The 14,330-nt window shown below is 38.1% G+C and overlaps 1 protein-coding gene across 2 annotated transcripts; it reads right to left on the bottom strand.

Annotated features, from left to right (window-relative positions):
• Nucleotides 1-1,099: 1,099 nt before the first annotated feature.
• LOC129749925 (acidic mammalian chitinase-like) lies at nucleotides 1,100-5,832 on the bottom strand. Of its 2 annotated transcripts, XM_055745057.1 has the most exons (5): nucleotides 5,657-5,832; nucleotides 5,289-5,462; nucleotides 4,733-5,220; nucleotides 3,213-3,937; nucleotides 2,865-3,022 (listed from the first exon to the last, which is right to left on the bottom strand). In XM_055745057.1, the coding sequence occupies exons 1-5, from the start codon at nucleotides 5,730-5,732 to the stop codon at nucleotides 2,926-2,928; spliced, it is 1,560 nt and encodes a 519-aa protein (XP_055601032.1). In that variant the 5' UTR covers nucleotides 5,733-5,832; the 3' UTR covers nucleotides 2,865-2,925. The 2 variants fall into 2 exon arrangements, with proteins under 2 accessions (XP_055601031.1, XP_055601032.1); XM_055745056.1 differs by lacking the exons at nucleotides 2,865-3,022; nucleotides 3,213-3,937; nucleotides 4,733-5,220; nucleotides 5,289-5,462 and adding exons at nucleotides 1,100-2,052; nucleotides 2,113-2,759.
• Between the last annotated feature and the right edge of the window lie 8,498 nt (nucleotides 5,833-14,330).

The raw sequence follows: 14,330 nt of genomic DNA, 5'->3' as shown, positions 1-14,330 counted from the left end.
GTTTTGCATGGTGAGAATGCGATAAGTTTTAGTTTCTTGAAAATGTAGGTATTACTGTGAATTGCTTTACTCTGTTCACAAATCTTGACACGAAAGAAAAACCCTACCAACCTTTAACAGGAAGCAAAGTTAACTCAGCTCAATCCATCTTCCCGATATCAGCAAGCAGTCACAATCTCCAGATCACTCGCACGGGTTCTGAAACACAGACATCCACACTTCGGAACGACATTCTCGCAGATAACAATACATACAACCTATACATTCGGAAAAACTTGTCACCATCAAGCCGAACCAAGGAACGAAAACCGAATGAAACTGTAATAAATTACTTCCCAAAACTGTCAAATTTGCATAGGTGATTAAGTGTTTTGCAACAAGCCGTGTAAATTAAAATATCTTTCGGAAAAGCAACCGACACAGAACGACGCCGGATGATTACAGGACGAGGAAGTCAGCCAGCCGGGCTAGGTGTGGTGCTGCGCTGCAAGTGATGACATATCAAGATCACCCACCCCCCCTTCCTCGAGTCACTTCTTTTCCACTTATTGCTGCAAGCTTTGAGCGTCGTCGTGGGTCCAAGTCCAAGTCTCATAACCCGGTAAAGCACCCACTTGGCTGTTTGCCTGCTTACAATTCGATGGAAAACTTTGTCTTCTTGGCGGATGTGGCACTCAAAAAAGCGGAATATCTTCAATGAATGGCTCAACGATGATCCATTTTCGGCTCGATAGGTTTGTGCGGTGGTGCGGGAGCTAATTAAAATTCCAACTTCCTTATCTTTGGCGCAATGAGGGGCTTGCTGTTTGGTGTTGCTTGCTGCTGATAGATAAGCTTTAAGCAAGTAGAATCTACTGCACTGCAATAAGAAAATTAGGTGCTCGGATATTTTGCGGACTGAACCTTAGCCGCGACAATGTGATCAAAATCCACTTTTGATGGTCTTTTATTGCTATCTTAGTATGGGTTCTAGTGATGGCTCAGTGAAAATTTGATAACTATTGTGAAGATTACAACACTAAATTAAATTTTTCCTTCGGCAAGGAAAGTGATCCCCAATAGAATGAGTGAAATCTTAACCAATGGTATTCTTTGCTTGATAAATACTTAATTTATTTTTATTTACAGCCATAATTTTAAAACAAGATTTTTCCGGCTTTGTCAGCATGGCACCTGCCGCTGCCAATTGCACACGTTGTATCGAGGGTCGAAGTAGAGCCCGAAGCTACACCTGAAGCTTCCTACTATTGCTCCGTTTTTGCACTGGTAGTACAGAGCACAATCATACGGATCTCGGAAGAATCCATTATCTTGACAGTGCGTTGGATTCGCACTGGTGGTTGGCACTTTTATTGTCGTCGTAGTAAGCCTGGTTGAGCTTGTAGATGTGGTGGTAGTTGATCTTACTGTTGTTGTTGTAGTCGTTGGTTTTGTGGTGGTTGTTGTAGGCTTCGTTGTAGTTGTAGGAGGCTTTGTGGTAGTGGTAGTAGGTTTTGTTGTAGTAGTAGTTGGTTTAGCGGTTGTTGTAGTAGGCTTTGTAGTAGTTGTTGTTGTTGGTTTTGTGGTTGTTGTAGTAGGTATCGAGGTAGTTGAAGTTGCAGGTGGAGCTTTAAGGATATCAAGCATAGCATACGCTGTGGAAAGTAGTGGACTTGCCCCAGCACCGCACACATTTTTGATATCGTCACCTTCCATTGCCCATAGTCCTACTCCAGCAATGGAGTAGGTTCTCGCAAAAAGAACTTTAGTTTGAACCGCATGGATGTTCTCATAAGAAACCCAAAGATTCGAATTGTAAGCGTAATGAGCTTCCTGGACTGAATCCCACACTTGAGTCCATCCACCACTCCTCAACTGTTCGCACACTTCCAAGTAACTTAGAACTCCTCTCTCGTTGGTGTAAGGTCCGTTAGGTCCAGGGCCAGTGGTACGAACGAATGGTTTATTGGAGTCCGGATTAGCGAGCTTAAAGCTATGACCATTAGCGGAGATTCCTAGAACTAACTTTTGAGGTGATATTCCAGCTTCAATCCATCCAGTCAAAATGGCATTCTACAAATTGAACAAATATTTGTGAGTCAAAATAAAATAGTGCATCTGATCTGAACTTACCATATTGAATTGTCGATCGGTTGACGAAATTTCTGATGGAGATGGGTTTATGGGAGCGTTATGTCCCGTGACAAAATTCATGTACGTATACAAATCGAAAGCCATCACATTCACAAAGTTTAGATAGTTGTTCATTTCCCTAACGTTATAGGATGACAGGAAGTAATCATTTGTGGGGGCAACAGACGCCGTTAGTATTTTCCCGAGTGGACTCAGAGCAGCTCGTAGTTCTGAAAGAAGCTGAATATAGGTTTCTCGGTCCTCTGGAACACCACCTTTCATTACCGGATACCACCAACTCAGATCAACGCCATCGAAGTTGTTCTGCACTACAATATTTTTAATCGAAGCAATCATGGCCGGCCTCAGTGTGTTGTTTTTTGCCAAATTGGAGAATGTGAGAGAAGGGAAAATGGGACCGCCTACTGAGATCAACAGTTTTGTTTCGGGTGACTTGTTTCGTAGCACTGGAAACTGCGCCAAATCTGTCTGGAGGGCATTGGAGTTGGCAATCGTCGCCGTATCGGTCAGTGTGACGAACTGATACACCAAGTGGGTACACGGCGTCGGGAATAGGTCTTTGAGCTCAACACGACCATTTCCAAGACGATTTTTTGCTTCGGAACGGTAGAAACAAAACAGCTTATCTGTAAAATTAAAAATACTATTTTTTTTATCGATTCATCTAGCGAACAAAAAAAACTCTTATGACTAGATACTAGCACAAAAAAAAACATTTCTTCTCAAAAAAATATTTTTTAATAAAATGAAATAAAACAAGCTGTTTCGATAAAGGTAAACCTAATCAAGTATTTAACAATTAACTAAAAACGTATAGTTGCATGTATTCGTGGTTGAATCGAACGCCAAATTAGATGGGCACAAAAATCGCCAGGAGGTGTAGACAGGGCTGGGAACGAGAAAAAAAAAACAAATTATGGTACTTTTAAATATGTGTTGTGAGCCTACATGGTTGAATAATTTTACTAAATCGAAGCAATCGAAACCGTTGTTTAATTAAAGTGAATCTTTGATTGCTTTGATTCAGTAAAATTATGAAAAAAAAAATCACAAAAAGATCTAGATGTAGTGGTACTTACAATCCCGGGTAACACTGGTAGAAAGCTCTGCAATCGTTGGGATCTCGTAAAAAGCCAGAAGGAGGACATGTCAGTGTTGCTGGTATTGCTGTAGTTGTGACAGAAGCTTTGGTGGTGGTTATAGTAGCTTTAGTTGTGGTAGTTGTAGGCTTTGTGGTTGTTGTGGTAGCTTTTGTAGTAGTAGTTGTAGCTTTGGTTGTAGTCGTAGTAGCTTTAGTGGTAGTAGTTGTAGCTTGCGTCGTTGTCGTTGCGGGTTTCTGTGTGGTCGTTGTTCCTGTACCAGGTGTTCCGATGACATTTTTGTAAACAAAAGTTCCGATCGGATTTGCACCATTTCCACAAATATTCTTGGCATCATCGGATTCGATCGACCAGACCATTAAGCCACCTAGATTTTTGCTTTTGGCATAGTTAATCTTCAGCAAAAGTGAAGTTTCATCGTCGTAAGAGATCCATTGATTTCCGCTATAGGCGTAAGGCACCTTCTGCACATCGTCCCAAACTTTGGTAAATCCTCCTTTCTTGAATTTTTCACATATTTCCAAATAGGACAGCGTTCCCGATTCAAGTGTGTAGGCACCAGCTTGGCCACCCCCAGTGCTTCGAGCTGCAACTCCGTTGCTGGTGGTACTTGCTAGAGTAAAGGTGTGGCCAAACACAGGAACACCCAGGATCAGTTTTTTCGGATCTAATCCATCGTCCAACCAGCCTTGAACGCAGGCAGCCTACAAGTGAAATTGAAATTTCAAGCTTTGCTTTACAATGTAACTTTCTGTATTGGAATGAAACCTAAGCTTAAGATTCGAAACAGGAAGGACGGCAATATTTGACTTTTTTGAACTTGAAAATACTAAGGGTCTATAAAGTTCAAATCAGATGGAGGTACGCTGGTCGTTTAAATTGAAAAAATGATGAATTTGGTCCGAAGTTGTCATTTCTTCAGTGTTCCTGGAATATTTTGTGCACATACGATGATTTTTTTATTTGAAAAAAATCTAGTCAAACTCTCGAAAAAATTCAGAATTATTCACTTGCCACCTAAGGCTACTTGGTTGAACAACTCTACTGAATAAAAGCTATCGAAAGATTCCCTTATATTCAACCACGGTATAAGAAAAGTTCAGATACCGATATTTCGATAGCAACTTTTTATTTTCTTCAGTGTGTTTTTTCGATTGATTGATGAATTAAAGGGAATTTTTCGATTGCTATGATTCAGTATGAATTTACTAACCTTTCTTTAAAAAAAAAAAAAATATTAGAAGCTCAGTCTTCGTTTAATGATTTAAAAATAATGAGGTCATTGGAACTCTTAAAATTGCATAACTTTGAAACCTGATCACTACTCAGATTAACTGTTGAAGTTTGTTACTTCTTATAGTTATTTACACCTAAGACATTTTAACTAGTATTGATGATAATATGTATTCAAAATACACGTTTTTCACAAAAAATGATATGATTTTCACCATCTGTGAAAATGATTCCGAAGCAAAAATTTACCATCTACATGCACTTACCACATTCAGCATTTTCGAGTAGTAGCTGGTTTCCCAAGTTGCCGCATACAAGGGCGCATTATGTCCAGTTGAACCATCCCAGTAGGCGTGCAGATCGTAGCTCATCAAATTAACGAAATCCACATATTTGTTTATTTCCGGAACGTTGTACGCCGAAAGATGGTAGTCGGGAGTCGCTGCCACAGCAATAGACAAAATCAGGCCTTCCCTATCGAAACGAGCTCTCATTTCCTGTAACAGAGTGACAAAGTTTTCCCGATCGTAGATTTGACCTCCACGCAGTGTCGGATACTCCCAGTCTATGTCGAAGCCATCGAGACCGTACTGCTTGACGAAGGAAACGACCGAGTTGATGAATGCTGTGCGCGTTACGGCACTATTTGCCATTGTGGAGTACTGCGAAGATCCTTCATTGTAGCCACCTATGGCCACCAAACGTTTCAGGTTGGGATTCACCAATTTAAAATTGGCAAATTTCTCTAAACCCTCTGGAAATTTGTGAAAAAAAAATCATAAACTTGAACTTTCTGAGTAAAAAATAACAAATGAACCTTACTTAAATCAACATCGAACCACTTGTCCAAAAGCATCAATTCATACGTAGATCGGTTCAATCCAACGAAGGTGTAGATCATATGGGTACACAGATTTGGGTTGACATCTTCGGGGGAAAACCTTCCATTACCCGCTCGATAGTTAGCCCATGTTCCGTAGTAGCAAACAACCTTATCTAGGGGCAAAGCAAAATAATTCCGACCGTTAGTCCTTTAATGTAAGATTCATATGTAAAGAATCACTCTCTCAACTTTCCTACGTTTAAAAATAGTTTATAAATCACTAGCAACTTTGACAGATGGCACTCGCGCTTTCACTTCTGAACGATCTAAAAAGATTGACATTCAATAACATAGGAAAATATCCTACCAGGAGCCGCTTCTATTATTGATATTCCACAAATCCCAAAAAGCAGGAGCAAGCGTTGGAGAAAAAACACTCTCATTATTGTTCTTGGAATAGAATAACTTCCACAATATTTAAAATTTCATCACGGTTGCTGCGATTCACAAAATTTAATTAGAAGCTTGTTCGAGATCGGTATTTCAACTCACAGTAGGCCAAAAATTTCAAGGAAAGCTTTTTATAAGCAGAGCATCATTTAGAATTTTGGCGGAATTTGGCGAGCAAGGGATCATGATATCTTATTTGAATTGCCAGAGATAAGAAACTTTGCACAGAAGATTTTGGCAAATTAAACCAAAAATGCTTCGCAGATAACGCTGGAAAAGGTGTAAAAAATATGAATGAAATACAGCAAAAGATAGCTGAGTAATAATTTCACTATTTATGATTATTCCTATTGTTAAAAACCCAATATTATAGAAAAAAAAGCTCTTTACAAAATGTCAATTTCTTCTTTGGATGTGTGTGTGTAAAATTTCTTGATAAAGTTCCACAAACCAAGCTACTTGGAGCACTGAAAATTACTTCTTCATCCCAAATAGCCCAAGGTCGTTTTTCAACGTTTCAATTTTTTCTTCATTCTAGGAAGAAGAAAAAAACCAAATCAGAAAAATTCAAAACGGAAACGTCCACCAAACTTTGGGTTCCAAAACTCCCAATCTGTCCCGATTGGTACTTGTATCATTCTTTTCCATTTTTTTCATTCTCTCTCTCTCTCTCTGAACTTCCCCAGTCGCTATCCCAATTTTGACAACAATGTTGTAACGAGTTTGAAAACTTATTTTTCACTTCGTGTTTGAATGCCCTGGCACAGGAAAAATTTGCCCTCAAACCTACCCCTCCCCCGACCCTTTTCTTATTCATACATACCCCCATGTATAGTTGGGTACAAACATTTGCTGTCGCCGAGAATCTCCGCATTATCACATGCAAAGATTCCCTTCGGGGAGAAAGTTTTCTTTGCTGTCAACTTTTTTCCCTCCGTACTCCTAGTTCTCGCTTTCGATTTTTTTTTGTCCATTGAATATACACACGTACATATAACAATATTTTGAGTAACATTTCCGGTTTCCGGGGAAGAAAAGAGAAAAAAAAAACCCGTAGGTCCTCCGGTCCTGTTCGGATTCGTTTCTTGGGAGCTTTCTTCCATTTCCCCGCTCTCGCTCCATTTGTCGTTCGCTATGTCATTTTCTCCGGAAAGTTTGCATTGCACAAATTTGTCGTTTCCGTTTTTTTCGGGGAGCCGAGATTTGCGCCGTTATTGTCTTGAGCTGATGCTGATGCTGCTCCGAGAAACCTGTGCGTCTGCCCTGGCTCAGCCGAATGTGTGCTTATGATTACGGTGTGTCTCTTCTTATCAGTATGCAAATAGATATTGGGTTTTATATGCGTGTGAATGGCATTATTTCGGAGCTGAGTTGGGTATGTTTTGTGTTCGAAACTGTAGCATGCAAAACGAGCAAGATCTTCAAGGAACAGTGTGGAAAAAATCGCGACATTACTTTGCGTTGATCAGTCGATGTCGCGTGATATTTCCGCCCCAAATGATAATGTCTGTGTGGTGTTTTGGGTTGATAACAAAAAAGGTTATCAGTAATAACCTTTGGACGATTTCCTGCAAAACTACAGGTACATGTTTTTGTTCACAGGAAACTCATTTACGGTGAACAAACTGTTAATTTTGGCATATTGTTTTCTTGATATTTAAAATGCTTGGTAAATATGTATGTCTGTATATTCTAAATGGACGAGGAAACTACTGATGGGCACGTTTTTGAGTGCGGGAATGGTTCCTACGAAATTTGAAGTCTCTCTCTCTCTCTCTCTCTTAAAAGAAAGGGGGCCACTATACCAAATTTGGGTAAAATTTAGCAAAACTCGGCTTTTACGTGAGAAGTTTTGTATGTATGTATGTTTTGTGAAGAGAAGACGTATTTTTGTTAAGTAAGTTATGTGGTTCAATTCACTTCAAGAGCATAATATTCTTCTTTTTTCTTCTTCTTTATCAACATAGCAAACACATGAAGCATCCTGGGAAATGAAAGACCTGCGTCCTTGATTTTTCTTTTGGAATTTATATCTGTTACATTTAAACATGCATTGCAGAAATTACTACGGCCAGGCTAAAAAAGGCCCAAAGATCATGAAAACATTTTTGCATGGTAAAATTTTAAAAATGTCAAAATTTCTACCACTTTTTCCCAATACCAGTGATCTTGCTCTTATGAACGGGTCAAAATGTACTGATGTAGGGAAATTTTTCTCCAGGCATGCTTAGTGAGCTACTAGATATCGAAAAAAAAAAAATTGCGCGTCATCAACGTGGAGTCATGTATCATTCCATGCTTATATTTGAAACCATGCTAACGCTGTTGCATACATCAAGGAGTAGAAATAATGAGGGGGTTCCAAGTAAAATTTTCAGATCAAATTTTTTTTATTCATTAATTTTTTTTTTTGAACGCTTTATTTAAAGAGGGATTAACCAGTCATTTTCACCCTCAGATCAAGAAATGATTTCACCGTAATAATGGGAAATTACTTGATCGCAAAAGGTGTTTAAAAATGAAAGTCAATGAACTTGGAATGCAGAAATGGGATGAATCATCCAATAGGATAAAAATCCCTGAAAAAAAGAAAGCAGTCCTATATGACGTTTCCAAATTGATACTTATTTTAGTGGTTTACAATTCAATAAACCTGATGTATTTAAACTCAAATCTTGACAAAAAAAACCCTACCTCGTCTTTAGAAAGCGTTTTTATTAAGAAGTGTAATCAAACAAGTTCAAAATTGAGAAGCCAACCATTATTACATTTTCATGGCAAATTTTCAAATTTCAAATTTTCATGACAAATTTAAAATTTTCATTACAAATTTTCTTCTAACATACATTATTCTTCAAGAAACCAATTTCAGCCTCAATTTTTTTTTTATTTCTTGTTCTTCTAAACGCTAAACTCCACATTCAAAAAAGATTTGATACATTACACAAGATCTCCTCCATTGTTGACAGTCATTTCTTTCGGATTCTGTAACAATTCACAGCAGCAGCAATCAATATCTGCGTTTCCTAAACCAAGCCGTCATTTTCTATCAGAAGTTCAAATCAAATCAATCAATCAGCAGCAACCTTAAATTATCTGCGCTCCCTAAGTCAATCTTACAAATCTGCGCTTCCGGAATGCCAAATCATTACAAACAATCAGCAGCAGTAGCATTAAAAAATCTGCACATCTTAAGATAATCCGTTATTTTCCACCGGAAGGCCAAATCAAAACAAACAATCAGCAGCATTCAAAATCTGCGCTTTCTAAGCCAATCCGTATTTCTCGACCGGAAGGCCAAATCATAACAAACAATCAGCAGCCTTAAAAAACTGCGCTTCCTCAGCCAATTGGTTTTTTTCCACCGGAATGGCAAAACAAAACAAACAATCCACAGCAGCAGCCTTAAAAATCTGCACATTCTTAACCAATCCGTTTTTTATACCGAAGTTTCTAATCAAAACAAACAATCCACAGTAACAGCCTTAAAAGTTTGCGCTTCCTCAGCCCATCCGTCCTTTTCTATGGATAGCAAAATCACAACTAACAACCAACAGTAGCAGCCTTAAAAGTCTAAGCTTCCTTAGCCAATCCGTTTTTTTTTTCTCCGGAAGGCCAAATCAAAACAAACAATCAGCAACAGCAGCCTTAAAAAGCTACGCTCTCTAAGTCGTTCCGTCTTTTCTATCCAAAGTCCAAACAATCATCAACAGCCGCTTTAAAAATCTGCTCTTCCTTATAGAATCCGTTATTTTCCACCGGAAGGTCAAATCACAACACACACAATCAGCAGCGGCAGCCTAAAATATCAGCGCATTCTAAGCCTATCCGCCTTTTCCACCGGAAGGAAAAATCAAAACAAACAATCTCAGCATCAGCAGCCTTAAAAATCTGCGCTCTTTAGGCCAATCCGTATTTCCACCGGAAGGCCAAATCAAAACAAACAACCAGCAGCAGCAGCATTCAAACTCTCTAAGCCAATCCGTTTTTTTTTTTCCATCGGAAGGCCAAATAAAACTAATCAATCATCAGAAACCTTTAAAACCTGCGATGTTCGTGCTTTTTCACAAACAAACAAATTGTCTTTATTCTTCGATTTTTAAGAATATCTATTCAGAAGTGCCTAGTGTGGCCATAATATCAAACGTTGCACAATAGGGAAAAAGTCATAAACCGCGAAGAAATTCAATATCTTCTATCTATGAAAATATACCTTCCTTTAGTTAAAATGTCCAGGGAATTGATTGGACTTATTTTTCAGAAGCTGCATGACCTTCGAAATGAAGATAAAATTCCTTTTTAATTCCTCATTCCCCTATATTTTGTTAAAAATCTAGATAAACACTGATTTGGACTAGACAATTTCTAACTAAAAAATACTTGGCTTGTAAAATTTTCCTGATGAATCGAATGAAGGAGCCTCCGCACGCTTCTCAAAATTTAGTTATGACTCACCCTCAATTTTCAACATGTTTGATATAGCTCAGAAAAAGCATGTTCGGACTTGAAAACCAAACCAAATAAGACCTTTTATATGCGATTTTTTTTATCAAGGAATCAAATGAAGACTGTTTGAGCCACCGAAAGCATCGAAAAATGAAGTTACAGCTGTTTTAACCTGAATTTCTCTAAATATTTAAAATATTTCAGAAAAAACGCGTTCCAACCTGAACATTTGGAACCCAATGAGACTTTTCTTGTTTGTTTTTTTTCCAAGGAATAGTGGTTTTGAGTTTTCAAATCCGAATATACACTTCTCTGAAATATTTGAAAAATGTAGGAAAATTGAGGGTAAATCAGCCAGAACTCCATTTTTCAATGGAGGCGATGGCCCAAACAACCTTCATTCGATTTCTCGAAAAAAATCATACCAGATAGTACCCATTTGTTCCAAAATTGTCCAGTCTAAACAAGCTTTTTTGTGAGTTCATTGCAAAATGTTGGGAAATTCAGGTTTAAACAGCCATTACTCCAGTTTGCGGTGCGTGCGGAGTTTGAAATAGCCTGCCCTAAATTTCTCGGGAACAAACACACATGATCAGTCTTATTTGTTTCAGAATGTTCCAGTCCGTCCATTTAATTAATTAATTGAAAAAATGTTGGAAACTTGAGGGTAAAACGGATATTATTCCATTTTTGGAGCATGCGGTGGCTCAAATTGCCTTAGTTTGATTGCTCGAAAGAAATCACACATAATAAGTCTTATTTGTTTCAGAGAGCTTTTTTTAATTAATTCAAAAAATGATTCCTCGAAAGAAATCACACAAAATAAGTCTCATTTGTTTCGGAATTTTAAAGTCAAGACTTGTTTTTTTCTGAATTAATTGAAAAATGTAGGGGAATAGTGACTAAAGCTCCCTGTATAACGCGTGCGGTGGCTCAAATAGCCTTAATTCGATTCCTCGAAAAAATCACACAAAGGGGGTTTCATTTGATTCAAAATTTCCGAGTCCTAACATGCTTTTTTCTCAATTGATTGAAAAATGTAGAGAAATTGAGGGTAAGAACAGCTTTAACTCATTTTTCCTATGCGTACGATGGCTCAAACAGCCTTCATTCGATTTCTAGGATTTTTCCTTTTCCAATTCCTAGGATTTTTATCACATAAGGTAAGCTTCATTTGGTTCAAAATTTTCAAGTCCGGGCATGCTTTTTCTGAACTATTTGAAAAACGTAGGGGGATTGAAAGTAAAAGAGTAAAAACTCCATTTTCGGATGCGTGCGGTGGCTCAAACAACCTTCATTTGAATTCTCGGAAAAATGAGACGAAAAAGGTCTCTTCGCTTTTTAAACTTCCCGAATTTATTTTTTTCATAATTAATTGAAAATATGTAGGAAAATTGAGGGTAACATCATCCATAACTCCATTATTTAAAGCGAGCGATTGTTCAAAGAGTCTTTATTTGATTCCCCGGAAAAAAATACACAAGATTGGTCTACTGTTTTGAAAATTTGTAGTCCAAATCAGCGATTTTCTGAATTGTTTAGAAAGTATTGGGAAATTAGGGGCTAAAAAGGCACTATATTTCCGTTCGTCATGTCGTGCGGCGTTTGAAACTATGTTAAATCGAGTATCCGGTCATTTTCACTAAAAGAAAGTATATTTTCATAGTATGCAGGAGGGAAAATATTGAATTTCAACGCGGTTTATAAACTTTTTTCCCATTGCGCGTTAGATAGATTTTTTTATATATAAACTTCAATTAATAAATAAAATATTGTTGTTGAGTTGAAGTTTCTTTCATGTGCCTGTTTCATTTGTGATTGATTCCACCATCAGGCTTTGCATACACGTCAGCCAGAAATCTAAGATGAAATCGAGCAAAACACAAATTACGTTAGATTGTTTTATGGCCAGGTTTTTTTTTCACTCCAACTTTTCCCGGGTAGAGTAAACTTTCCAACGGACTAAACGCACGTGTTTGTGCAATCCAACTCGTTCAAACATGATTTTGCACGTCCTTCTCGGAATTGGTTTTGCTTGACTGGTCCAGGAAGACACACACCGGCCGGATGCTTGATTGCGAATACCGACGATTCTGTTTTCTGTGACTTTTTTTTTCAGCATTCCCTACCGCTTCTTATTGCCGGAATGTGTAGTGTGCCCAATCTTGTACGGAACGAACGTGTTCCACTTTGCCATCTTCCGGCGACTGCTGGACAATTTTGCACGTACCCAGCAATCCTGATGAGAAGATCTTTCACCTCACGAGACGACGACGACCCTCCGTCTTTCCCCTAGATTGGTTCCTATTCCGTATTTCCGGTGAATTGTACTCATACGGGCGTTGAGGACATCTTTCAGCAACCTGCCATATTTACATTCATAACTAAATTACAGAATAAAAGAGTATAGAAAATACACACAAAACATACGAATTGGGTTGGAGGATACAATTTTCGTCATGTTGCTGCTGCTGCGTCACTGTTGAGTTTTTTTTTGTTTTCTGTTCTGTTTGCAAAAAAGGGGTGGGAAATGGGCGAGTTGATGTTTCGGTTTTTACGATTTATTCAAATTTTCCCATTTTCTTTCGTTGATCAAATTTATTACTGGCAAATTGGAAATTCTCACAACAGTTTTGGTGGCGTTCTCGGTCAACAACAGAAAACCCTCTGTCTAGTGTTTTCACATGTGTGCCTGAGTATGAGGAAAACCTGTACAATGAATTTTTTGGCAGGTGTTTTGAACCAGCTCAAAATATGGGTCAGCATAAGAATGTTGATTTTTAATAAAAGAGATACCTAGATACCGAAAAACTAAAAATGAAAGTTTATTTTAAAAACCAAAAAATGTTCTTCAACGTCATCAGATCAAAAACAGCATCGCCATCATTATCATCATCATCACCAGCATCCTTGTAATCATGCTTCCACCGGAAACGAACGATAAATTTGCATAGGCACAGCAAAGCTCACCGATTGCGATTGTGGCTTTTCACTCATCCTGCCCTACTCTGCTCCAAGTGCGGTGTGGTTTCCTCCGGGGTAGTTTTCAATGAGGATTTCCGGTAGCCTCTGATTCGCCGAGCCGCCTTTGAGTAACTATAGTGTTGGAATCTCGCCGCAGGATGGCCGCTCACTGTCTTGGTATCTAAGTACTGGGATGATTCCGGCAGGATTTTGACACGGAAGGCGAAGGAAGTTTAGGAAGATATTGCTAACGAACCAAGAAATCACATTTGAGCAATGACGATGGTGGTGTATCGCGACTTTGTTGGTCCGCAAAGACGCCTCGATGCTTCGGATGCCTCAAAAATGACCTCAGGGCTTGGTGGTGATTATTTTGGTTCGTGATGGCATTTATGAAGCGTTAAATTGAAAAAATGTAAATAAATGAGATTCAATTGCTTCAAATGTGAGAACAAGATTTTTGGTTCGAGGCTGGTGGCTTAAAGATTATTTATTTAATTTTGTCTCAAATTTAAGAAATGTTTTTAAAACTCACATTGAAAAACATTTCATTTAAGCGATGCAACACGACTGGGAATTTCATAAAACACTTTTTCCCTTATAGAATGACAAAGAGAGCTGTGGAAATCCTAACAAATTTATGCCTACGTTAGAAATTTTGCTTCTTTGAAATTGTGGAATATATCGCAACCAATTTTATCGACTATTAAATTACCCATTCACTCTGTATCATGGCCGTAGGAACGGGGGGGGAGGGGGTTAAACCCTCCATGAGGGTCCAAAAAAGCAAGCGAGGTATTCTACTTTACACTCAAAATTTTAAATTTATAATCAAATTATGATAATAGAGCAAAGATATTCAAGAGTAACCATCTAGACTAAAAACTAACGCCAAAACTTCAAAAACCCATCGAAAGTTCAAAACTCTGCTATAGTTTTTCAGAATTTTCTCACTTTTTCATAGAATAAGGTTTTCTAAAATTTTCAGCACGTATTCGGGCGGCAAAATCCAGGTATTTTATTTCAAAATTGTTGACAAAATCCAGGCAATACCGAGCAATTTCGGTTAAAACTTAGGAATGTCTCATCAGAAAGAATTTGAAAAAACCTTTCATGATTATTTTTTTGAATCTTGCTCCAAAAATTTTGGGCCCATAAATAATAAAAAAATTTTAACACAA

Source organism: Uranotaenia lowii, chromosome 2 (assembly GCF_029784155.1).
Source record: "Uranotaenia lowii strain MFRU-FL chromosome 2, ASM2978415v1, whole genome shotgun sequence".
Classification (NCBI taxonomy): Eukaryota; Metazoa; Arthropoda; class Insecta; order Diptera; family Culicidae; genus Uranotaenia; species Uranotaenia lowii.
This window is presented reverse-complemented; position numbering and strand designations above follow the sequence as displayed.